The sequence below is a fragment of the Sceloporus occidentalis genome, unplaced genomic scaffold (genome assembly GCF_023333645.1).
Source record: "Sceloporus occidentalis isolate IW3139 unplaced genomic scaffold, rSceOcc1.0.p SCAF_7, whole genome shotgun sequence".
In the NCBI taxonomy this organism is placed as follows: Eukaryota; Metazoa; Chordata; class Lepidosauria; order Squamata; family Phrynosomatidae; genus Sceloporus; species Sceloporus occidentalis.
In genome coordinates, this window is record NW_028316987.1 from 70883656 (window position 1) to 70907917 (window position 24262).

Below are 24262 nucleotides of genomic sequence, written 5' to 3' on the forward strand. Positions count from 1 at the left end.
CATGTAATCCTTAAAGTGGCAGTAAACCTTAGCTGCCAAAGCAAATTTCAAAATGCCATTTTTTTTCTAGTGCACATACTGTCCACAAAGACTGAAAAGAAACAAAACTTGAGCTATATTAATTTCTCAGGCATTTAAATGGCACTTGTTTGTTGAAAGATCAAAACTTTTCTAATCTAATTATCTAATAATTATCATTATTATTTCGCCAGTAAAATTTCTGCAATGCATCTAACTTACAGCTGATCTTGCAGTTCCACAATGATGTATTCAAGTTGTTCCTTTTCTGTTTTATGGGTCATACTCATAGCTTCTATCTTCTGACGTAATAGCTTCTTCTGAGAGATGGATTCAGCCAGCTGAGTCTCTCTAAGACGTACTAGCTCTTCTAAATAACCCTAAAAACATAACACATCTTTACTGTGGCACAAAATGTGCAAGTCAAGTAACACATGTTATACAGAGAGAGATCTTGTAGCACCTTTGAGACTAACTGAAAGAAAGAAGTTGGCAGCATGAGCCTTTGTAGACTTCAGTCTACTTCTTCAGATGCTCCTCAAAGACTGAAGTTGAAACAACCCTTGTGGAGTGAGCCCAGGAGATATCTCTGAAACTGAAAGCTTCATCAGAGAGAAGGATGGCAATTAAAAATGTGTGGTGGCAATTACTTTCCCTTCTTGCAACATTAATAACTGAAGCTCTTCATTCTGCTTAGATATAATGAGTAGTTCATACTTACCAAGAATGGTCATTCTCATAAGACTGAAGGAACAGTCCATCCCCACACAGAGAAAATAACTAGTAATAAATTAATAAAAAATGATAAAAATAAAACTAAAGTTAAGATAAAATAACAGTAATAATAATATTGTAAAAAGTTGTAAATGTATTGTTAGAATGGTTGATAAAGCTATAAAACAAACAAGAGGGGTTTGAGGCAACAGTATTAACGGCTTGGAATTTTGAGGACCCTGCCTGTTAATGTTGGCATGAGGGATAAACCCATGTGTCAACTGTTCCTTAAGTCTCATGGAGAATGGCTGTACCAGATAAACATCCAATAAACTCCTGTCTTCTAAGCTATCATGAGGGAAATAACCCACATGATGATGATTGCTTTTCTGAACTATTTAGAAAATAGAATGGACCATCATACCACTCAGAACACACCTGGTTTTGGAAGCAAAGCATGACTGAGCCTGGTTAGTTCTTGAATAGGAGATGACTAGAAAACACTAAGGATCTTCAAGTAGAGCTAGGAAAGCATGAAGAACTGACCATCAGAGTTGACAGTACTGGTCTACATGTCCTACAATGGTCTAATGTAGTGTAAGGCACTACTTTTCCTATGTTCCTATAACTGATAACCACAAAATGCTAAGGAAAATAGCCAGGCAATCATTAGCACAGACTGTACCTAAATAAACTTTAGCTAACAAGACAGACAAGCCCTTGTTCATAAAAGGAAGCAAGTACTCCAATATTGTAGCATACACCTATTTTCTGTTTAGAAACCTTGATCTTGCCATAAACTTAAGGAATGTCTTCCATTTCATTATACAGGATACCCTGCTACTCAGGACTGCATGAGAATTCAACAATAATGGCTGTCAAGATGAGGCTGTGAAGCTCCCAGTGCATGATTCTGTCCCATTCTTAAGACAGCAGGTCCATTTAAAGAGACATCCAGTGGAAACTTAAGTTTTTTAAAAAGGTGTACCAGTGTCACAAAGTAAAGTGCATTTAATCTTAATAAATCTTCACCACTGTGCACATATGATGGGAAATTGGGGGTGGCTGGGTGGGAAGATGCTTCAATCACTGGCAGAAGAGCATGCTTAAGGAATCCTGTCCCACTTTCACCCTGCTGGCATACAGGCAGAAATATGTATTAGTGCGTGTGGCTTAAGGTATCCACCATGATGACACTATTACAATGGAAATGCAAAAGTATTGCCTAAGTTGCTAGTGTCCGTTTGTGGCAGCACATCTACTCAGCAGGTCTACCAATAACTGGCTAAATCACAAGATGAGCCACAACTGAAATTACCCTGCGTAGGACGCACTACTCACCAACACATAGTGCCATAGTGTTGCATCTCTAACAGAACTGTCTGCAATACTTTGTGTTCAGCCTAGAATAGGAAACATGTAGTTGTACCAGGTGGGTGGAAAGAGTTTGCATGGAATTTATTTGCTGAAGTGGTAGTTGTAACTACATTTTAGTTTTAACAGTTGAATTACTTCTTGAGACTACTTCAAAATAATTGAACGGCTTGAATATTTTAAATACCTAAAAAGGGTTATTTTGAATATTCAAAATAAACAGGAAATTATGCAATTTTCAGAGTGAAATCAAGATACTGTCTCTAAGTAATAAAAAAGAGGTTAAACTGAATAACTATGGAAGAGGCAAGATGAGTCAGCATATATAGTGGCGAAGGATGATGTTCACTGCAATCAACAAGAGGGTTTAGGTATTTTTTTTTATACATGTTACTTTTGTGAGCCCAAATGAATGATTCAAACTACACATTAATCTGCCCTCAAGGCAGGTGGAATATAAACAGAACAGCAGTCAATTAAGTGCAAGCACATATTGCTGGAGCATCACTTTGCATTACTCATAGCAGTATGACATGCATCATCTCAAGAGAGCTGAACAAATAACCCCATCATGAACACTCTCTTCTGTCTCTTGTAACATTTGCCTCATCTTTATATATTAAGGCTCTTCATACAATGGAGAAATGGATGTCCTTGTAAACTGTATAATCACACACAGGTTTTGCATTCATGATGGCTAAGGACAGATGTAAGAGAAACTTTGTACCACTGTTGCCCAGCTTTGTGAATGAAATCAGAAATGTGCATTGTCAGCATTACTCTGTTTTAAGTAAGGAGACAAATAGGGCTATGTCAAATGTTTTTCTATTTCAATATTCAGATAATAAACAGAAGTTTCAGTAAACAATAATTGCTCATATCAACTTTTATCAACTGTTGCCATTTTTGGAAAACTTTTTTAAAAGAGCAAAGTTAATCCAGGGATTGTACAGGTGAAAGTTATCAGCCAATCAGCTTCATGCACAGCTGGTTTCACGTTTTTCACTCCGCAGATCCCAGTGATGGAGGAGAATACCAAGCCTAATTATTCTTTACATGTTTCATCTCTCCACTTCCAGTCTGGACTTGGAGGCATTATACAGTTGGCCCTTCATATCCGCTAGGGTTCTGTTCCACCCACCCACCCACACACACACACACCGTGGATAACAAAAAACGTGAGACCTTAAGTCCCACTGTTCCTAATGGCACCACACACACAGCTGCATGCACACACTGCCATTGGGGTGAATGTGGTGGGGCCATCTGTATATGTTCAAATCCGTGGATGACAAACCCGCAGATGGCAAGAACTGATTGTACCAACCAATCTGTGCTTTGTTCAGCCTTGAAATATCTGGGCCATGTATTTCTTCACATAGCTACAACCAAGGCCACTCAATTGGCTGAAAACTGTATGCCATACAAAGAGAAATCCATCAAAAACTGTGCCACTGTTGGTAATTTAAATCTTCTCACACATTACAGAAATCATCATTTTAGAGACTTGAAGGTTTCTCATTCATAGGGTTGCTGTAAGTCATAGTCTGGCAAGCAGTGCCAGACAACCTGCAGTTCTTGGGAACTCTGGGGCAATGTCCCTTTCAGTCTATCGATAAAAATGTTAATTGTCTTATGTATTTCAATGTAAAGTGAAATTTGAAATACTGCTAGTGAGCCTCATTTCTGTTCCCCAGAGCTATCTCTCTTTCCCATCTACTAAATGTTGTTCAAAAATCCTCAGCTAATTCATACCAATTTGCTCTTGAATAACTACTTTTGAAAATATTTTTCTAAAGTTATGTTTATAGAATATCCAACTATTTGTGACCACTTCAGCTCAATATAGGCTTACCTTCTGCTCCAGTGTGAGTCGGTATTTTTGCTCAACCCGTTTGCATTTGTTGTACCAGCTGTTCTCACCCATGTTGAAAGGAGGACCAATATTTTCTGGTGTACTGCTTTCACTGCCACTGCTGCCCAATGTTCTTAGCTCTTCTTCATCACTACTGATGCTGTCAGAACTTAGGGATCAAATTTGAAAGGTAAGAATAGCTTGTTAAAAAAATTAGCTGAAAAAGGTCTACACTCCAGTACAAATCTAGCCTATTTTAAGAGTGAGGATGGAGAAACATAATGAAGCTGCAAAAGGCCAGGTGAAGAGGGAGAGAACAAATGCTTATACTGGAAATTCAATATTGTAATAATTAATATATTCTCATTAGTGTAATTTTTGTACCAACCTCCCTCCCCATGTGCGAACTGAAAGATCTTCACCTGCTAGTAATAGGACAGCAATGAGGCCTTCCCACTAGGGCCCTCCGTTCTGGTAGTCAAGGTCTGCTATCCCAGCCCATGATTTCCTCTGCCCAATCTTGAATTCGCCCCTTTTCACTCGCTGCCCCTCACTCCTGGAACCTTCTTCCCCCGCGAGCAAGAGCCATCACTTCTTTAACCAGCTTCAAAACTGAGTTGAAGACCATCCTGTTCAGAGAAGCGTTCCCAGGCATTGCATAATTGTCCCTTGCTATTTGATGTTCCTTTGTTGCCTGTTTTATTGAATCATTTCCTGTATTGCTATGTCCTCCCTCCAGTCCATCTCCCCTGATCCAGGCCTCGGAGGTAGAGAAGAACTGTTGGCCCTCATCCCCTTCCCCTTCTCCTTTTGTGTCGTGTCTTTTTAGATTGTAAGCCTTAGGGCAGGGAACCGTCCAAATAAAAAGATTGTATGTACAGCGCTGTGTAAATTTACAGCACTTTATAAATAAAGGTTAATAATAATAATAATAATAATAATAATGAGGCAGCCAATCTAGATTATCATGGAAGGGAGTTCCACAACCTGGGAGTAAACACTAACTACAGTCTACCTTCGGCAAATATGCCTGTGATAGTGGTGAAACCAAGAGAAAGATTTCAGAGCATGGGCGGGCTGATACAGTCTTTCAGATAGTCTAAATCCAAGTCATATAGGACTGACACTTTGAACTGTACCTAGAAATTGACTGATTGACCAGTGAAGTTGTAACATGGAGTTTCTGTTCTCCCTGTAAACAGCCCCAGTTAGCAGTCTGGCCACACCATCTTGGTCATGGTCAAGTTTCCCACACTTTCCAAAGATAGCCGCACACAGAATCTGTTACAGTAATCTAGATGAAAAATAACCAAAACATGGTCTCTTCCAACTATGATTCTGTGATTCTGTTTTCCCATGGCCAGGCAGACATGTCAAGGAACAGGGATAGCTGGTGCACTAGCTTTAGCTGTGCAATTGCATTTCTGGCTGCTGCTGAAACTTGGGCATCCAGGCTCACACCACAACTGTGAGCCTGAGTTTTCATGGGGAATTGTAACCCTATCCAACATATGAATACAGTCGACCCTTCTTATACACGGATTTTTTATACACGGATTCAAGCATACACGGTTTGAAAATGTTCAAAAAAAGTATAAATTTCAATTATCAAACCTTGATTTTCCCGTTTTATGAGGGACACCATTTTGCTATGTCATTATATTCAATGGGACTTGAGCATACTCGGATTTTGTTATACACGGGAGATCTTGGAACCAAACCCCAGCGTATAACAAGGGTCCACTGTATTCTGCTTTGCCTTTCAACTGAGCCCTCATCCACTGCAACGCTGACACCAGACCAGATGATTTAGCACCAAAACTATTTCCTTGAAATTACATGGAAAGAAGAGATTGGTGTCACCCACATACTGTGACACCAAGAGCAGAAACTTTTGACAACTGCCTTTACATGTTACATAAAATGGGGGACAGAACTCAATCCTAAGGGATTCCACAAACCAGCGGCCAGACCATTAAACAGAATTTTACATTTCTGAGCTCATACCTTCAAAACCCAAAAACAAACATACAAAAAACCCAGTTGTCTCCAAATCCTATCTGGTCTTGCAAGGTTAGCCCTGGCTAGCACTTGGAAGAGAGATCACCAACAAATACCAAATACTGTAGCCTATATTTCAGAGGAAGGAACTGGCAAAACCATCTCTAAGTATTCCTTGCTTAAGAAAACCCTTTAAAATTAATTGTGTCACCATAAGTCAACAATTGACTTGACGGCACATAAACACATAGCTAGACATTCTTCGAAAAATAAGCAGACTCCTATCTCGCCTCTGCCATTGGAAGCCCAGCTTGTTAAAAGGGGAAGAAAAGAACAGGGGTGACCTTTTCTATATGGCAGATCTTTGAAGTTTCATTCAAAGACAACAAGTTGTCAACATTTTGATTTTACCATCTGCGTATGGGAAATTTTTCCTTATATAGGAGAGCCATTTGGATTTTTGGGGCTAAGTTTCACATTGTCTTGAGTCATCTCAAATAAGTGGACAAGAAAAAAAATCCATGGGGAATCATGAGTCACGCTAATCTCAGGACAAAAGTTATAACATCATCCAGAAGAGATTGTCTCACTAGTCAAAGGTAGGCTGTCTGTTAATTGTTTAAGCTCCAAACATTATCCTCCACTTTCTTGGTTCTATACTCTAGTATTGGCAATCTCAAAACCTACACGGTGCAGCTCTGAATTGTCTTTATAAAATACCAAAGCAAACCTCCCCAGCTTCTGTCAGCTTTCCCTAGGAGTTGATTTAAAAGCTATTTTTCAGTGTTTTTAATATTGAAATGATAGCAGCTAGATAGATTATAGCTGGAGTCTATCTTTTAATATGTATACATGTGTATACATGTTGATAGAAGCCAATGTGGAATAGTGGTTTGAGTGTTGGACAACAACTCTGGAAACCAGGGTTTAAACCCCTTCGGTCGTGGAAACCCAGTAGGTAACTTTGGGTAGTCACACATTTTCAACCCACAGAAAACCCTGAGTTAGGGTTACCATGACTTGGAAGCAACTGAAGACATACAACAACAACAGCATACACATTTATACATGCATATGACTGAGCTTTAAATCACAACATAAATTCCTTTTTAGTTCACAGTTTATGAAGCCAGAAGACAAGCAAGATAACATGTAAAATGACCTGATCGAATAGTAGTATTCCAACCTACTGGAAGCAACATATGAAGTGAAAGGTAACATTAAAATTAGACTGCTATCACTAAACTTAAAGTGCAAGAGCGAAGGTACCTTTGGGTGAATTTCAGGTATGGTGTGTAGTCTATCACAGCTGGATAGTTGCCATCCAAACCTTCACCCTTGAGGCAGAAACTAATACAAAGTGAGAAATCAGTAACTATTTTAAATGAAGAAAATTAGATGATAGTGACACTGAATTATTTTGACATACAATTTGATTTTCCTTAACAAAATTACAACTGCAGAACAATTTGCAGTAAATTAAAAGTCAGGCTCTGATGTAGGTACTTGAAATTCAGTTACTAACTGTTTCAATGGCAAGTAAGAGGTCATTGCTTTTGTTTTTAACAATTGCTTTTACACATATTGACTTCCATGCATCATTACAGATTTCAACACAATTACTTGGAGGGAGAGCTTATGTGTATTTGACTTTATTCTTCTCAAAAGTAAAACTGAAAAGAAAATAAGGGAATTTACTGTCCTATAATATCAAGGCAGCTGAAGTTACTATAAAAAGCAGGGTTCCTTTTATCACAGATTGATGTCCTTTAGAGGATATGGGTCTTTCTGCAAGCACACTAAACTATAATTAGCACTACTGAAAGGGAGACTACCAACAAATGGTATAGGCTATATTTCAGAGGAATGAACCGGCAAAATCACCACTGAGTATTTGTTGCCTTAAAAACCCTATGAAATTCATGGGGTCACCACAGGGCGAAAGGCGAGTTGAAGGCGCATATATACCCAAAACACACATACATGCATTTGAAGGCGTCTCAGGATCAAACACACCTCCCTTCCCCTTTACTTCTCCACTGCATCTGTAAGGAGAACCCTACATTTGTAACAAGCTAACTACAGCTTGCTGTTATTCCCAGAGCTGCGGGAGCCCTGGCTAGTTTATAATCTTGATTTGGTAACTAATGGTAATTATTTATTATTTATTTATTATTTAATTTATTATTTAATGGTAATTATTATGTCACTATTTTCTGACATTTATATGTAAAAGGGAACACAAGTGAGCTCAAAACTCAGAGTGGGAGCTTCTGAATTCATCCACATCCATGACAGAGGGACAAATCTTACTTGCATGATGTCAAATCATACCTTACACATTATGTCCAAATTGACAAGTTTAAGTACCAATCAACATTTTAAATAACAAAAATAAAATAGCTTATAATAATCAGCAGCATTCTTGACAAAACTATAATCTCCTACCCTGCTTTGATGTCATTCATCAAAGCCTAATTCTTCAGTCTGAAAAACAATGTGCAAAATTAGCTGGACTAGTTCTCCATTTTAAAAAAAAAAACTTTTCTTTGTTTTATTTACAATTTTTAATCTACCGGTACTTGTTCATACACTCAAGCAATCAATCTAAGATGACAATGCACAAAACATATAATGAATGACTTAATCATGTTGCGTGACCCAGGATATAACAATCATTGCAAGGCAACTTCAGGGAAAAAGTGTTTGGCTAAATTTCAAGTAACTGTGCTTCCTTAATAGTAATAAGAAATTCTTGATTTCTACTTTTCAAAATTTATGGGAGAATTTTTCTATACAGCTCTATCACAGAGCTCTACTACAAAGTTTCCCTAAACAATTTGGAACATTAGCAAACATTTTCTAACAGTAAACTAGACTTAATATAGCATAGAGATTTTAGGATGGGATTTTGGAAGACATACCATTTATATGGAACAAAATAAACTAATGGGCTTTAAGAAAATTCTCAACAGTCAATATTTTTAAAAAGCAATTTTATTTTCTATCAACATTTTAGCATAAACATTATTTAAATCCATTGTAAAAATAGATACCTGAAATCAATAGCATTGAGTCCTAGAAGCATGCCGGCAAGCATGTTTGCTTCTTCCCCCAGTACAATTGCTCCATCTTCATAAAATCTCCTAGAAAAGATTAATTTTCAGTTCAAATACTTTCAACCACTTTACTGATGCAACAACTACTGAAGTTACAAAAGATAAAATGTTAAGATAAAGTGTTAATGTTGGCTAACAGCAATTTCAAATATACAAAATTAATATAATTATTTATTCATAATTACAACAACTGTATTACAACAATTCTGCCTATATATATATATATATTAAGATATATATATTTTAAGATTGATGCTAATATGCTTCAGTTTATATTAAAGTAAGGATATAGTTTTATGATTGTCATATAGCAAATTATTCGAGTTCTAATTTTCATTATTAGGCACAAAACTGAAATCTTAACACATCCATTTTTTCACAGTATCCATCTGCTGTTGGGGTTCACTTCACCATTTCAAAATGAAATTATTCAAAATGGCGTCAGTTAACTGTAAATGTATTGACTATACAGTCAGAAAAAGCAATGCTCCTCAAATGACTTGTGTACACTGGACTCTACAATGTTAACTTAAAATTTTCCATCAGGAAACCATCAAGAAATCCTGGATAATAAGAGAATGCAAAAAAAAAAAAGGGGGGGGATTACTACTGTACTCACAGCAGATCACAGAAAAGGTCACAAGTTCCCAGTAACTTAGTAGGGTTTTTTCCCCAGATGAATATTACAGGTAAAAAGGCAGTACTACAGACTTGCACTAGCGGCATGTTAGTTCTTGGCAAACTAAACTTTGAGCAGAATTAATCCTATTTACTCCTGGAAGCCTACAAACCATAGCAGCATTTTGTATGTGAAAGACAAGTGTGAAGGAGAGAGAGATACAAACACACACAGTCGAATGTACAAAAAATATGTATTTTGGTATTCTCGTGTCAAATTTAATATATGTGTGTTAAATTTAATATACAATTTGTATTGTTGTTAAATATACATATACATTGAGATTTAAAATGAAATCATGTTTGTACTATTCAATTACAGCTGACCCCATAGAACTCAGAAAGAGGAACATTAGCAGCTAAGAGAATCACAGAGGAACTGCGAAATCCACTTTAATATTTTGTTAAACAAAGGCATTAACACCTGGTTGTTTTGAAGTCTCTCAAAGCTGTTGAAATATATTCAGACAAATGCTTTTCCATAAGTGCTACTCTGATCCAAGCTCTCCCCTGAAAAAGAAGAAGCCACGAATTGGGTGTTATTAGGTGAGCAACTAAATACCATTTCTATATTGAAAAACCAATCAAGCTGACAAAAGTAAAGCCATGTCATCCTATTTCTAATAGAACAATACACTTCCTACTTGCTGTCAGATCATATGCAGTCAAGTTGATTCCCAGCCCTGAAAAATAAATTCTAGAGCAGAGGTTGGAAATATTACTTTTAAGATTGTAACTTCCAAAATTCCCCAGCCAGTATGACTATTATTTATATAATAATAATAATAATAATAATAATAATAATAATAAATTTTATTTTTATCCTGCTTTTCCACGATGATCAAAGCGGCGTACACTACTTTTCCCTCATTACACACATACATCTCAGGATGAATTTAAGTATGCAGATATTAATCACAATCAATGTTGTAAAACCAAACAATTATGGTTCAAGTCCTTTATTTACACTATAAAGCTCTTAGCCTATTTTCAGCATGTGATGTTTCAAAATGAATTCTCACCTTAGCTCTTGAAGAACCAACATTTTCCATATTTTCAATGCTACAGATGCAGTTATGTGAAACCTTGCGACAAGCCACCTTGATATAATCCCAGAAGCTACGAGGGCTTTCATAACCAAACCAAGTCATTTGACCTGGAATCCAAATGTCAGGAAGAAAGGAAATCATGAACATTAAATGCATAAATTATAAATTTCCTGTTAATTCTGTCTTCTGTTCTTTAAGAGGGTGCAAAGCCTTGATAATATAATAATATACTACATGAATTAAATACTAATACTATTAAATACTAATACTAATTAAAGTTTGATAGCTGAGGGAAATTAAAACCTGGATATGCTCAACACAGAGGAGCAAACATGAAGGAAAGAAACAGGTAATCAACAATGGCAATTGCCATTCCAAATCTGTGAAGAATGGAGCTTCTCTGCCAAACTATCCAGTGCTCCTCTTAATATACACACAGACACACACCCTTCTACTCTTAGAAAGTTTCTTTCCACCACTGCCTCTAAAGGTGCCATACACCTGCATACCTTAGTTAACAGAGCTTTTGAGGAAGAAATCTCATTTCACAAAGTATTTTTATGCCTGTCCAGCACCCCCCCCCCTCCCGTTCTCTGTCTCACTAGAAGTTTTTTTAAGAAGCACCAGCATTGGGAGGATGGTGAAGGAGGGCTGGAGAAACACAAACATTCAGTTTTGAGAAGCATGTCTGCAGTAAACAATGCAATAAATCTTGAGTGAGGAAAGAGCAGGACTCTACACTAGCTAATCAAACTGTAGTCAATGTGTGCCTCCTTACAACAAGCAAGGCAGACAAGACTTTGGAATCCCTTATGGAAAATGCATAAACAGAAAAATGAACAAACAAGGTGACAGCAGATAAGCCTCCCCAACTAGCCCCAGCAGGAAAAAAAAAAGGGGGGGGGAGGAGAACACATCTGTAAGTTTGGCCACAAAAATGGAAATTATTAGAAAAGTGAACGGGGGGGAAACATCCCTCAATGCTTCAGTCATCTCTGGAAGATTTCAAATGTTTTTGTATATTCGTGCAATGCTTACCTGACCTGGTTTTTAATTTCACATGTACTGTACATATCTTTACTTCTGAATGAAAAGCTTGCTGAAACATGTCCACGTTGCTCTTCTTTTTTGTGATGTAGGGACCTATACCTATTTGTTCCATGTTATTTATGCCTCTGGTACCAAGGTTTCTGTTAAAGAAGTCATGCCCAGGAACACATCTACTTCGTTTGCTGAGCTACAGCTGTATGGTCTCCAAAATTTGGAAAACTTCCTGCCTTGTCTATATATGCTTCTTGGTGCCCTTGACAAAACTTCTTCACTTTTTTTGACTAAAACTTTACCAGGAATATGTGATTTTTTTTCTTTTGTTTTGATAAGTGGATTGGATAAGCGCTCCAGCCACTTACTTCTTAGCCATTCCCCTTTATTCACCTTGAAAGACAGTTTGTCTAGAATAAAGGGAAGTAAAATAGGAAGGATTATTTTTGTCTTTCACAGTGATAACGGCGAATAAATTATCAAGTGAAAAATTGTTACATGCCTCATCCCTAAGACAATAGTTACATTGGGCTATAAATCCAAATGAAGAAAACTGCAAACGTTTTAGGTAGCAATCTATATTAGAGGTTGGTCTACAACATTAACTCAGAAACTGTTGACTGTACCATCAGCTTTCCACTTCTTAATCATGCACTCACCACAAGAATACAGTACTGTATAAAGATACTCACTTTTCATGTTAATGAAAAATAATGAGTGAAAAATTAATGTGCTTTCCATTATTAAAACTTTAGAGCATAATTAGTTGCAAGCAAACTGAGTAAATGGTTTTTTAAAAGAAATAAAGCAGTAGCAATGACTCTAAATGTGGATCCAAGATATAAAGTTATGGTAAATATTATGACCTTTAAATCTTTAAAGCCTGTTAGACCAGAATATCTAAAGGATCAACGCTTGGTATAAATCTGACTGCCTGTTGAGATGATAATGCTTCCCAAAATAAACTCAACAGGTACTAAGGAAAAAGCCTTTTTAGTGGTGATTGTACCCAGAAACTCCTTTTCAAGGAAGGGTTTTCTCCAATACTTTTCTGTAAGATGGTTAAAATTATCTTTTATTGCAATTTTTGAGGCCAAAAAATGCAACTCCTTTATTGGATAATTGCTAGAGGGTCTTTAGTCAAGGTATTTTTATAGCAGTTAGTAGTTTTAATCATTACAGATAACAATAATAATGTGCAGCCATAAAAGAGACAGTGAAATGGAACGTGTTTATGATAAAAGAACAAACCGAATTCTTGTTTTGTCAACTAAAGAATATTTCAGTGAACTATCTCTTTTATGTTTGTTGAGAAAAATCAGTAGTTTTTAAATAAATCACTACACACACACACACACACACACACACACACCAATCACTAAACATCCTCTAGACCCAGTATAACAATCCTCAAGTATAACCTCAAGCATTTCACCCAAAATGCACAAGATGATTATTGCCCCTTAACTATTCTTGTCTGACAGGAATTCAGAGCATTTAATTCCAATTACATCTCCTGTATTATGTCTCTAAGTTATTGGCAAGTGTCAATAGCCAATATTTCTCTATGTATGCAATAAACTTCATTTATCCTGAGTATATATTTATTGTTCTGCCTGATCTTATTTAGAACTGATTTATTTGTTCTCCATGTTAGTTCTTATGTTTCTCACTCTTTTATTGAATTTATGCAGCATTCATGAATACTTGTGAATTTCTGTGATTCTCTTCAGCTAGAGCGTGCAAGGGATGCAGGCAACCTGCTTAGGAATAAAATAAACCTATTTCACTCTAGCAAGAACTGGGATCTAACTGCATGGCCACATTCCTATCTCATGCAATAGGAAGAAAGCTAGTTAAAAAGGGGCAAACTAGTGCCATATTTGAGGAGGTAGAGAAGATACTCACCACTCTCTGAATAAAAAATATCTTAAGAACACCCTGAAACATGCCTTCACTGGATGAGACATCAGTTAGTGCATGGGGTTTGTGTGCAAAATGATTATCAATTATTGCAGGGCGTTCATAGTCAGGGACCATTTTTACATTGGCCAGGTTCTTGGGGAATGAGCCTTGTTTGTGTGTGTGTAAATATACACGTTTCTCGTGTGAAGATTTTTTAAATTTAAAAATACATTTAAAATTAGCTACATATATGAAAAGTCAATTAAAATTAGTAGAAATGAATGAAATATTGTTTTTTCTTTAAATGTTAAATTAATTAAAATCCTCCCACTCTAAAATTAAATTTATATTTTATATATAAATTAATGTTCAATGTACTTAAATTGGCTTTCATTAGTATGATATAGACTATTGATATTGAGCCAAAGTGAACTAAATTGACTATGATGTAGACTATCACAATTACAATTTTGCATTTAGTTCATTTTTCCATTGATTATAATGCATTAGAACCACATAATTTCAGCAGCAAGTAACGTGTAAATTAAAAAAAAATATGGTAAGTACTGGACCCATAATAAATACACCAGTATTAGAGCTTTATCTTATGAGAAAACAAAGCCAAAACAAAGCTGGAGAGTAGCAGTTTTCTCTGTGCTTTACCGCATGACATCGTAGAGCTTAAGTTCTCTTCCCGCAGGAGATGGTCATCAAAGCAAGTTTTTTGTTGAATTGATTTTTCCAACTAGAATGGAAGACTCACTTTGATGACCATTTCTGATGACTGCAGGAAGAGAACTGAAGTGCTATGTCAGTTGGTAAGGCACAGAGAAAGCCACTTCTCTCTGGCTCTCTTTTGCCTTTTTTCTCTATGCGATAATGTTTTAAATCTCAATTACAAACCCTTAGACAAGGATTATTTTTAGCCAAAAAACATGTTGAAGCACAATTTAAATACCTTTAAGTCGATGGCTTAGAATTTGTTCCAGAATGGCTGCAAAATTGTTGAATTCAGTAGAAGAATCATCAATAGTTTCAAAACAGGATCGATCAATCAATGTCTTGATAGAAAACCTATGGTATATTAAAAGCATGAGAACAATTTGTTTTTTAGATATAATGCATGATGGGCTACATAATATTTTAGGGGAAAATATACCTTGAAATTAAACATAACATCACTGAAGTTTAGAGAGCTCAGTAATTTTAAAAAACAAGCTGATTAGAGTTCCGTTTATGAAAATATATCCCCCCACTCTGTATCACTCTGAAGTATGCAAACACTTGTTATTCTACAACTGATCCAGAAAGTCATCTGTATATTTTTAATCAGGTATCCTTTTATGTTAAGTTGTTTGATTTACTATGTTTAACATTATTTGTATTGCTAAACAAAAACCATGCTTGCTTATCAAATGTATAAGACTAGCAGTGTTCAAAAGTGAGCCATTCTGTTAACAGATGTCATCAGAACACTGTCTCTTAAAACAAAAAAGGCTTTTAATCATCAAATAAATTGCAAACACTTGAAAGGATCATTTAGATAATAGCTGGCAAGTAATTACTTGCACATAGTTTTTTGTGGGGGTTTCAGGCTATGTGGAGAAAGAGTTCTGGCACTCTGCGGTGACACGATTTTATGGCAGAGTGGGAACAATCTCTTGGAATTACCCAGTATTTTAAAAACAACAAGCAAAATATGTCCCCAAATCTCCATGAATAAATATAATTTAAAAATTTTTGAATGATTAAAGTAACTTCTTGAGACTTTGCTTTGGCTATTTCTTCCAAGTAGTGAATAATTATTACAGCTAGTGCTTCTATTCCCCCGCCCCAATAGCAGTATGGTGTATGATATGTAAAGCTGATGTTCCAACCGCTAGAATTCTCAAAGTGGTAAAACGTAATAGAAAATTCTGATTATAAACATTTCTGGCAGAAGAGAAAATTATTACAAGTATCAGTAAAGCTAAGACTGTATTAGTTGCTTGGAGACCATTTTAACTTGCTAAAAGCAGCAGGCAAGTGCCCAATTATAAGGCTTTTGTACTAGAACAGAATCGATGTAAGATGGAGAGAAAAATTAATCTGTATCTAAGGAGCAACTGCGCAGTGCAACACATTTTCCTCTTAGAGGAAGAAAAAAAGACAGCATTAGCCTTAAAGCATGTTGTTATGGTTCAAACTAACAACAGGATACAAAGTGACACAAATCTGCAAGATCACGAGAGCAGAACAAAGACATGGGGTGAGCTATTACTTGAATTCTGTGAAGCATCCAGGAATTCTGTGCTAGAAAACATGTATTCACATGTTACTAAACATTTAATATTTTTATTTTATATTGCAATCATTTATCTCCCTTCCTTCAAGACATATATCATTTGTAGGTGATTTGTAAATAAAATCTGTCTATACACACCCGCATTAATAAACCCACAATAAAAACGACAAAGCTAGGTGCTTGTGATTATCTTCACCTGGCTGCCTTTGTTTCCTGGAAACACCACTCACAGACTAGTTGATGGTAGGAGAGGGTGGGGTGTCAGTCCAGCTAGTAATTATAGTTAATAATCTCTAATAGTTTTAATCTCTATAGTTTTATCACAAAATAATCTCTATAGTTTTATCACAAAAGAATTTGGGGTATTTTAGGGCAGAACAATCTCGTATGTCTGGTTTCTAAATCAAAGAGCTAAATTAAAGGTACAGTGGGTCCTTGGTATCTGCTGGAGTTTGGTTCCAGGACCCCCTGTGGATACCAACATCTGTGAATGCTCTAGTCCCATTATATACAGTGGCAAAGAGAAATTGTGTCCTTTATATAAAATGGCAAAATCAAGGTTTGCTTTTTGGATTTATTTATTTTTATAATAGTTTCAAGCTGTGGAGGGTTGAATCCACAGATGCATAATGTGTGGATACGGAGGAGTGACCAATTTCAACCAGAATTGAATCAAACATAAAGTAAGTACTGTATAAGTCTAGAAATTTTAGTCAAAAAATTGACCCCAAACCGTGAGTCAACTTATCTATGGGTCAATATAGGTACTATACTTTTACTCTTATTTTAAAAGGAGTCATCCCCTGGTGAAAGTCAAGCGTGTAGTCTGTCCTGGAAGCACTGATCTTTCTCTATTTTCTCATCCATCCAGCCTTTAGGATGTGCACAAGCAGTTATAGCTGCTGGATTTTTGTAAGGGAAAGGGGGAAAAGCAACCCATTTAACAATAAGGAAACATTCTTCTAAAGACTGCAAAGTAGTGGGAAGAGGGAAAAGCAGCACATTGAACAGAAAATGAAACACAATAAGCAAGGTAACTGTTCTACTTGCCCAGCACAGTTTTGCATACCATCAAAAATCTACCTCTTTACATAAGCATTCCCACTACAATCAACCCCTCTTATCTCCTACCAAGAAATAACCATGAGAATCAATGCAGTACAAAACCTGGCTTATCCATGCCTACTCATAAATAAGGACTGTTCAGGAATAACTATGGGCAACAACTTCTGTAAGCATCTAAAATCCCTTTACATATAGTATTAATGATGACAACAAAAACAAGCAATAACATTCTCAGAGCAACACAGAGCAGCTTGGAACACAATACGAATCACTGTCAAAACAAAAAAGAGCAAAGTTGATTGTGTGAGAGACAGGATGAAGCTAATAAGAAAAAAATTATGGGTAGTTTTAACAAGAAAATAATACAAACATTCCCCCACTATACCAAGAGGTCTTTTTAAAGGGCAAGACAACAACAAGAACAATAGAATTTTACAAACTTCTGATTAAAGTTTTGATTGAAAGTAACACCACTGTGGTGTAGTGGTATGAGCACCAGACTATGACTCTAGGGACTGGAGTTTGAATCATCGCTTGGCCATGGAAACCCATTGGATAACTTTGGATGAGTCACATTCTTTCAGTCTCAGAAGAAGGCAAAGTCACACACACCTCGAACAAATCTTGTCAAGAAAGAGGGTCATCACAGATAAGAAACAATTGGAAGGCAAACAACCAGAATACCAAAATAAATATCTGAAACATACATTCTTGTGTTGTGTGACCTGGAAATTGACTGAGCTAGCTGTTCCCCCTCATTCACAAACACATGCAGTTCATATACCTGAGTGTATGACTGTCTATCTTACATGTACACATAATACTGTATATACTCATGTACAAGTCTAGAAATTTTAGTCAAAAAACTGACCCCGAAAACCTGAGTCGATTTATCCATGTAAGTACCGTACTTTAACTCTTATTTAAAAAGGAACCATGCCCTGGTGAAAAGCAAGAGCATAATCTGTCCTCGAAGCATTGACACCCCCCCCCCCGTTCTCTCATCCATCCAGAGCACAAACAGTTGTTTCTGATGGAATTTTGTAAGTTGTTTGGCACCGTTTTCCTTGCTTCATACTTTAGATCCTTTGTCACATGGCCCTAGGTTTTACCCTCGACTTTACACAGGACATATCAAAATCCATAATTTTGGCCCCCAAACCTACCCTCGACTTATACATGAGGTCAGCTTATAGTCAAATATATACGGTAGTCAAAATTAAAGGAGAGATAGAGGTTTAGAAGCCTCCTGCTTCACTACGCAGCTACTGTTCTCATCATCAAGGAAATGCATAATTTTTATCAACAAATCCCTTGTTTCTGATTCACTGTGGTAAACCCTGATACCTATTTCCCCACAGAAAGATTCTGCTTCCTCTGGTTGGGAGAGGGTGCAGGAGATACCCATATATAACATCAAGACATTGCAGGAAAATCTAATTCCCTGCCGGGTACCCTAGAAATTTCTGTGCCACAGGAAGAATCCCATACAGACTTCTACTCCTTTTACAGATGGAAAGAATCACTCTGGTACGCAGAAGACACAGAAAGAGAGAATTTCCAAGCAAATTGCTTTGGTTTCGTTTGGGACAGCGAGCTCATTGACTGTAAGCAAAGCAGCTGAGGGTATCACTAATCTTTCATGATGATGGCATACACACTCCTCATGCCTATAGTAGCACTTCCACTGACTGAGCTCCTACAGTACACTCTTTAGAATTATCAAAACATTCACAAACCTGCTACCCCCCGCCCCCAAAAAGGTCTGGTTTACATGTCCTGACATTCACAGCTATTATGGCCACTGGCCTTGCTAACTGGGGATGATGGGAGAAGTAATAATTCTAAGATATGTGGAGGGTCAGGTTGGAAAGACAGAATTAGCCAGGGAAGGGACTTATCTGGAGGATGTTCTCCAGCTCCATTATTGATCTGTATTCATCCTGCTCATCCACCACCATCAAGACCAGCACTAGGGCTATTCCCATGGCCCACACAAGTTTTTCCACCCTAGATGTTCTCCCATTCCATAAACTAAACACAATCCAAGTAAAATGCAAACAAGGAATGTTTTCTCCTTCTTCCAAGCCACCTCCACTAGGGACATGTAGAGAGGGAGGAAGATCTCTGCACCAAATAAAGCCTGATGGGAATCACTGCATCAGGCATATTATCCTCTTCCCTGTAAATGTAACACTAGGAATTTCCCATGGCTGGTGGCTAGGCAGTTTCTCCCACGGTGCATGTTTTCCTCCAACAGTACTTAAATGTTCCACATTTTTAAAAATGGCAGTCATTCACTGATATGGAAGAAACAAATGGTATACTTATTGCAGTATCTGTAGAGAAGAACAGGTTTTGCCTCAACTACTGGTATACTCTAGGTAGCAGTAGTATTTATTTTGTCCTACGAAAACCAGCCTGCCCCTAATTCCATCGTTCTAGAACTTCATAGGCTTATCCCCACTTTCCAGACTTTGGCAGAACGTTTGGATCAGAGCTTTGCACAAAGAGAGAGGATATACGTGTTCGGAAGCAGCTGATACAGAGACACTAGCCAAGTGATCATCATTATAACAGATGAAGTATGGTAGTGAAAGGAGGGCTGGTGATACTTGAATGCAAAAGCTGTGCCACCCAGTGTCAGACATCTTTGCCTTCATCATAAAAGTATCCATATGAGCAATAATTTACTTATCCCCAATAGCGTGAACAGTAGCCAAGTTAAGGCAAGATAAATTCAAGAACCTATAGTGGTGCAAGCTAATCCTGCCAAAGAACTAACTTGGCATGGTTATGGTTCTGCCTCCTTCCAACTATGGCAACTCATCACTACCAGAACCATATGCTTCTCCAGGGATTTACTCTGTGTTTTTCCTGGCCATGCTAGAATAACAGAATCCAAGAGTTATTATTTCTCTCTCTCCTCTCCACTTGTTCTTTAATGCTGTAAGAGGTTGGCAATCAACAGAGGCTATGGTAGAGCTCAGATGTGATTCATCCATATATAATGCTGTGTCATAAGGCAGAGTATGCTCTGTAGGAACGGCAACAAAACAAATGGGAAAAATCAGATTTCCCACTTGGCACTGAAAGAGGAGGAAAGCATCAAAAGAGGACAGAAGCTGCTTCATGTCTACCCATTAATTTACACAGAAAATTACCCGCATAGGAATTTATTTATTCCAAGAAACTGTCACTGGACCTCATTGGTCACATCTGAAAGGAACTGATGCAGTTTTCTCTAACCATTCACAGATCTGAAAATAGAAGGAAAAGAAATCTTCCACATAGCTGAAGATACAGTATAATGAAGGTGCAATGGTAAGGGAAGAGACATTTCTATTCTGGGCACGTGCAGAGGTCTGTTGAGAAGAGAGTACAATAATTCCTTCACAACATCTTTTGACACACCCACCACTGTATTATTAAAAACCAGGTTGGCAAAAAGATGGAAACTTCTCCCTCCAACCAACCCCCCAACGCTTCAGGCAGAAGTTGGGTGTTTGCTCCTTGCTGGCAACTGCAAGAAAACAAAGGAAAGGTCCAGGAGGTACTTATTCTGAATTAAGATTACACTCCTAAACTCCAGTGAACGCAGTGAGTATTTTCTATTTACATTTGCTAAAAAGTATTTGCATGGCTTATACTGCAAAGTTGCACCAACCGATAACGGCGATCTGGGCTATCTACACACATACACATCCATTATATATGCTCTTCTTGTTGTGAGCCTTCAGATCATTTCCAATTTATGGCAACCCTAAGGCTAACATATCACAGGGTTTTTTTTGACAAGATTTGTTAAGAGTAGATATGTCTAGGTAGAGGGGTGTTTGTTTGTGTATACACACACACAAACACTGCAGTCAAGAAATCAGACTAGTAGTTGGAAGATCAACTATGAAGGAACTAGACAAAATCCTGAAGGGTAGGATGTACCATTAAATACTAAAGTTAGATGGTCCATATCATTGTATTTCCATATCTATGATGTGGTTGTGAGAGCAGGGCAGTGAAGAAAGCGGATAGGAAGAAAATCAACTCATTTGAAATGTGATTCTGGAGAGGAAGTCTATAAATACTGTGACTGCTGAAAGGACCAGTAAATGAGTCCTAGAGCAAATCTGGCCTGAACTCCCCCTGGAAGCCATGATGAGTAAAGCAAAGCTGTTGTATTTTGGCCACCTCATGATAAGAAAGGACTCATTAGGAAAGACTACAGTCAGCCCTCCTTATCCACGGATTTTTTATCCACAGATTCAAGCATCCAGAGCTTCAAAATATATTTTAAAAATATAAATTCCAAATAGCAAACCTTGATTTTCCATTTTCTATAATGGACACCATTTTGCTATGCCATTATATATAACAGGACTTGAACATCCATGGATTTTGTTATCCACTGAGGGTCCTGGAACCAAATCCCAGCGGATACCAAAAGCCCAATGCGTAATGGTTTGAGTGTTGGACAGCAACTCTGAAGACCAGGGTTCAATTCCCAGCTTGGCCATGAAACCTACTGGGAGGGATCTTGGGCATCTCACATGTTCTCAGGCTCAAGGGACAAGGATGAGCAGGGATGCGCAGGCAAACCTCCTCTGAACAAATCTTACCAAGAAAACCCCATGATACATTCGCCTTAGAGTTACCATAAACCCAGAGCGACTTGAAGGCACACAGTAACAAAAAGCGGAGGACAGGAGGGCCAGCGCAGTGTAGTGCTTTGGGCGTTGGACTAGGATGCCGGGAGACCAGGGTTCGAATCCCCACTTGGCCATGTAAACCCACTGGGTGATGTAGAGCAAGCCACACTCTCTCAGCCTCAGAGGATGGCAATGGCAAACCACCTCTGAGGAAACCTGCCAAGAAAACCCTACATAAGGGTAGCAATAAGTTGAAGGCAGACAGCAACAAACAAAGAGGAGAATAGGAAGGCTGCATTCCAGATGGAGAATTGCAATCAGAGAAGCCAAGGCCATGAATCTGCAGGAGCTGAGCAGGGCAGCTGAGGATAGGCAATTAACAACAACAACAACAACAACAACCCCCCAATATATGTATGTGTGTGTGTGTGTGTGTGTGTTCAAGTAAGGTAAAGCTTGAAGGGCCAGTGTAGTGTGATGCCTTGAGTGCTGGACATGGTCATTCAGAGACCAGGGTTTGAATCCCAGCTCAGCCATAGAAACCCACTGGGCAAGTCACACTCTCTCAGCCTCATAGACTGGCAATGGCAAACCCCCACTGAGGAAACTAGCCAAGAAAACCCTATGGAGGCACACAGCAACAACAACAACAACAGGAGGAGGAGGAAGACCCTAAGAGAAAGATAAACACACTGTGTGCGTATGTGTGTATTATGTATGCAACATATGTTTGAATATATACGTGTGTGTATGCATGTGTGTATGTTATGTATGCAGGTGTGTGTGAATAAATATATATGTATGTGTGTGCATGCATGTACATGTGTGCATATATATATATATATATATATATGTGTGGGAGTATGAATGCATGTGTGTGTATTTTAAGTTCAAGTAAAGTAGAGCTCAGAGGGCTAGTATGGTGCAATGGCTTGAATGTTGGACATGGACACGCAGAGACCAGGGTTTGAATCCCAGCTCAAATACAGAAACATACATACATATGTTTGTGTGTATATATGTGTATGTGTGTATGCATGTGTGTGTCTGCACATGTATATGCATGCATATATATGTGTGTGTATACATATGTATGTGTGTAGGTACATGTGTATATACATATGTGAGTGCATGTGTGTGTACAAGTGTGTCTATGTATGTATATATGTGTGTGTGTGTGTGTGTATGTATATGTGTGTGTCTGTTTATGTATATATGTGTGTGTCTGTATGTATAAATGTGTGAATATATGTGTGTATTTGTATGTGTGTATGTATATATGTGTGTATACATATGTGTATGTGTTTATATATGTGCGTATATCTGTATGTATATGTGTATGTACATGTGTGTATACATATGTGAGTGTGTGTGTGCGCGCAAGTGTGTGTATGCATGCATATATGTATGTATATGTGTGTGTTTATGTATATATGTATGTAGATGTGTCTTGTGTGTGTGTATAAATGTGTGCGTATGTGTGTGTATATGTGTGTGTTTATGTGTGTGTGTTTGTGTATACATATGTGTATGTGTTTATATATGTGTGTATATCTGTATGTATATGTGTATGTACATGTGTGTATACATATGTGAGTGTGTGTGTAGGCATGTGTACATGTATATATGTATGTATATGTGTGTGTACATGTGTGTATCTATGTGTGTGTGTGTGTGTGTATGTTTATCTATATATGTAAGTATATGTGTCTGTGCGTGTGTGGGTATAAACGTGTGCATATACGTGTGTGTCTGTACGTATATATGTGTGTATATATATACACACACACACTCCCCCAGAGAGAGACCCCTGGAGCGGGGAAGCCCTCACCTGCAGACGGTGATGAGGTTCCTCCTCTCGACGGTGGCGTTGCGGGAATGGACGCTTTTCCTCCGCGAGGAAGAAGAAGAAGAATGGAGCCCCCCGAGATTGAACGACGCCATCTCTTTGTTCCGGGGCCTCTCTCTCTCTCTCTCTCCCTGAGGAGAAGGCGGAGGAGGGCACTGCCTCCTTTAACGGCGGAGGCTACTCTGCGGCGGAGGCTGATCCGCGACTCAGGACAACCGCCTCAGCAAAAGCAGCAGGACTGCGGCGCACCGGCCGGGACAGCCAATCACGAGGCAGAGGGGGCAGCGGAACAGCCAATCGCCAGGCGGAGGGGGCGGGCCTTGAGGCGCTTTGCGGGTTGCCTCAACTGTCAAAGCGACGCTCGGTTGCAACGCAGGCGGCGAGCCAGCAGGTGGCGCTGTTGAGACGCAGAGTTTTTAAAGCCCCAAAACACACTGCAGGAATAACCCGGTTTGAAACCGCTTTAACTCTTGTTGTCTGGCTCAAGGCTATGGAATTCTGGGAGTTGGAGTTTGTTGTGGGCCCAGAGCGGAGCTCGGCTCCGCTCTGGGCCCACAACAAACTCCAACTCCCAGAATTCCATAGCAAACAGACAAAGAGTTAAAGCGGTTTCAAACCGGGTTATTTCCACAGTCTGGATGCAGCCAGAGTCACTTTAGACCAC

At 38.1% G+C, this 24262-nt stretch overlaps 1 protein-coding gene across 3 annotated transcripts in view; it reads right to left on the reverse strand.

The window, feature by feature from the left end:
- The window catches only part of LOC149309922 (RUN domain-containing protein 3B), a 42511-nt gene extending 18791 nt beyond the window's left edge, over positions 1-23720 (reverse strand). For all 3 annotated transcript variants that reach the window (XR_016281950.1, XM_089533288.1, XM_089533289.1), the window contains exons 1-8: positions 23581-23720; positions 14713-14828; positions 10782-10915; positions 10184-10269; positions 9019-9108; positions 7232-7312; positions 3962-4130; positions 241-398 (exon numbers count right to left, since the gene is read on the reverse strand). Coding sequence is in view for 2 of the 3 variants with exons in the window: in XM_089533288.1 (XP_089389414.1) it covers positions 241-398; positions 3962-4130; positions 7232-7312; positions 9019-9108; positions 10184-10269; positions 10782-10915; positions 14713-14828; positions 23581-23693 (947 nt within the window). In the remaining variant the exon portion in view is untranslated. The remainder of the gene's footprint in view (positions 1-240; positions 399-3961; positions 4131-7231; positions 7313-9018; positions 9109-10183; positions 10270-10781; positions 10916-14712; positions 14829-23580) is intronic.
- Positions 23721-24262: the final 542 nt, after the last annotated feature.